At 43.3% G+C, this 1,835-nt stretch overlaps 1 protein-coding gene across 1 annotated transcript; it reads right to left on the reverse strand.

Annotated features, from left to right (window-relative positions):
• Positions 1-442: 442 nt before the first annotated feature.
• Positions 443-1,284, reverse strand: LOC149266766 (uncharacterized). Its single transcript, XM_089397384.1, has one exon. It carries the CDS (start codon positions 1,110-1,112, stop codon positions 723-725), a length of 390 nt encoding a protein of 129 aa, XP_089253510.1. The 5' UTR covers positions 1,113-1,284; the 3' UTR covers positions 443-722.
• Positions 1,285-1,835: the final 551 nt, after the last annotated feature.

A 1,835-nucleotide genomic window follows, 5' to 3' on the forward strand; every position in this document is an offset into this window, starting at 1 on the left:
GAAATTTTTTGATTTAGATTAATAAAAAATCTTAGTTGCATTGTCGCGACATTCTGTAATTTGTTGGGGTTCCAAAGGATGCTTCGCTCCGTACACTTTTTATCATCTAGATGCTTATAACTTTTTAAATAACACATACATAGCCCCAGCCTTGTCCATTTATAGGTTATTGTATTTCACATTAACCAATTATTTGGCTACATTGACGGACTGTAATAAAAACACATCCACAATTATTGCTTTATTACTTTACAGGAAAATTTTCACATCATAAAGATTTTATTCTACATATATATAGTGAATAGAAAATCGTTGACACAGAGTCAATGAAAGTTCAGACGACTGCCGTCCAGTGGTTTATGTGAATGATCCACTTTAAAACTGAGCACAAAACCCTAATTTACAACCATGCAGAGCCGAACTTGAAGATGAAGGAAGGATATAAAGAATAATTATTATGTATGAAAAAAATTATCATATCCAGGAATTATACAATAAAGAATGCCCAACGAATATGGGGTTTATGCACTCTATGAAGCCTATTAAAAAAGAATATGAAACACAAAAAATAATATAGCACTCAAGCAATAACCAGCAGCAGCCGTAGGTCGAAATGACATGAATGAATCCCATCACCATACATCTGTACCTAATTCACCACGCTTCATTTCGTCCTTGAAGAATATTGAATGGTTGTTTCACATCATTAGAGATGATAGTGCTTAAAGAAGGAATGCAGCTCCTCCGACCAAGGCGGCCCCAAAGATTGCCATCTTCCCTACGGTTGCGGTAGAGACAGCCCCGCTGTTAGCGTTCGGTGGCCAAGCAGTGGCTGGGCCTTGAGCCATAGGGCCAGATGCTAGAGTTTGAACTGTGGGAGAGGAGGCTGAGCTTGGTGGGGTGGCCACTTTGGAAGGAGCAAAAGCGGGAGAAGAAACAGTTGGGGAAGTCGCAGGAGGAGGCGAAGCCGGTGATGGCGCTGCTGGAGATTGAACGGGCGACGCGTTGGGAGCTGCTGCAATGGGCGATGGTGCTGGTGCCCGTGCGGGAGAGGCTGAGCTCATCAATCCCAGCATGAAAACGAAACAGAGAAGAGTATTGAATCCAGCCATATTATGTAAAAGTAGGATACTGGGGAAAATTTGTCACCGAAAATGTAAAAGTAGTATAGTAGTGCAAATTTGTATCACCGAAAATGTATGTAGTGGATTTTTTCGCTTCGTTAGAAATGAAGTGAAGCGCTATGTCGAAGAAGATAACTGAATGAGAATGGTTGTGAAGGACGGAGGAGAGTATGATATATAGGTATTGTCGCGAGGTCGGCTTCCGGGAATGAGGTCGGCTTCGGACACGGTATTTCATGTAATGAGAGGAAGGCCACTACAAACCTCTTCATTTCGGTGAAGCAACGCCGACCATTTCCTCCTTCTAGTCTTTCGTTGCGGTTTTATGGGCGGCCCTACTTCACCGCGTTTAGTTGTTGGCACCAACCATCTCATCTGAGCGTACAGCTGTACACTAGGAGCCTCATTTGGTCCTGACGTCTTGCCAGAGTGCGTAAATTACGGAGTGATCCCTGCCACTACGTCTTTATTGAAAGTGACGTGTTTCTTTTTCCAAAAGCAACCCCAGCCGATAGTATGAGCCGGGATGCCGGGAAGCTTCGATCGTGTTAGAATGTTTCTCGCTCCGCAGAATACTGATGCACATGCGGAAGCGGATGGTCGTAGTGATGAGGCGTGAACCCGGATAGCTTCTAAACTTGATCAAAATTCTAAAGCTTTCCGTTAAAGTCACCGCCATAAGTATCCACACGTTTAAAGTTGTACCGGCAT

Source organism: Pinus tabuliformis, chromosome 6, assembly GCF_031772625.1.
Source record: "Pinus tabuliformis cultivar Carrire ecotype Pingquan chromosome 6, CPIR1, whole genome shotgun sequence".
NCBI lineage: Eukaryota > Viridiplantae > Streptophyta > Pinopsida > Pinales > Pinaceae > Pinus > Pinus tabuliformis.

Coding starts and splice junctions, on each gene's coding strand:
- LOC149266766 (XM_089397384.1), bottom strand. CDS start 1,112: ATGGCTGGATTCAATACTCTTCTCTGTTTCGTTTTCATGCTGGGATTG.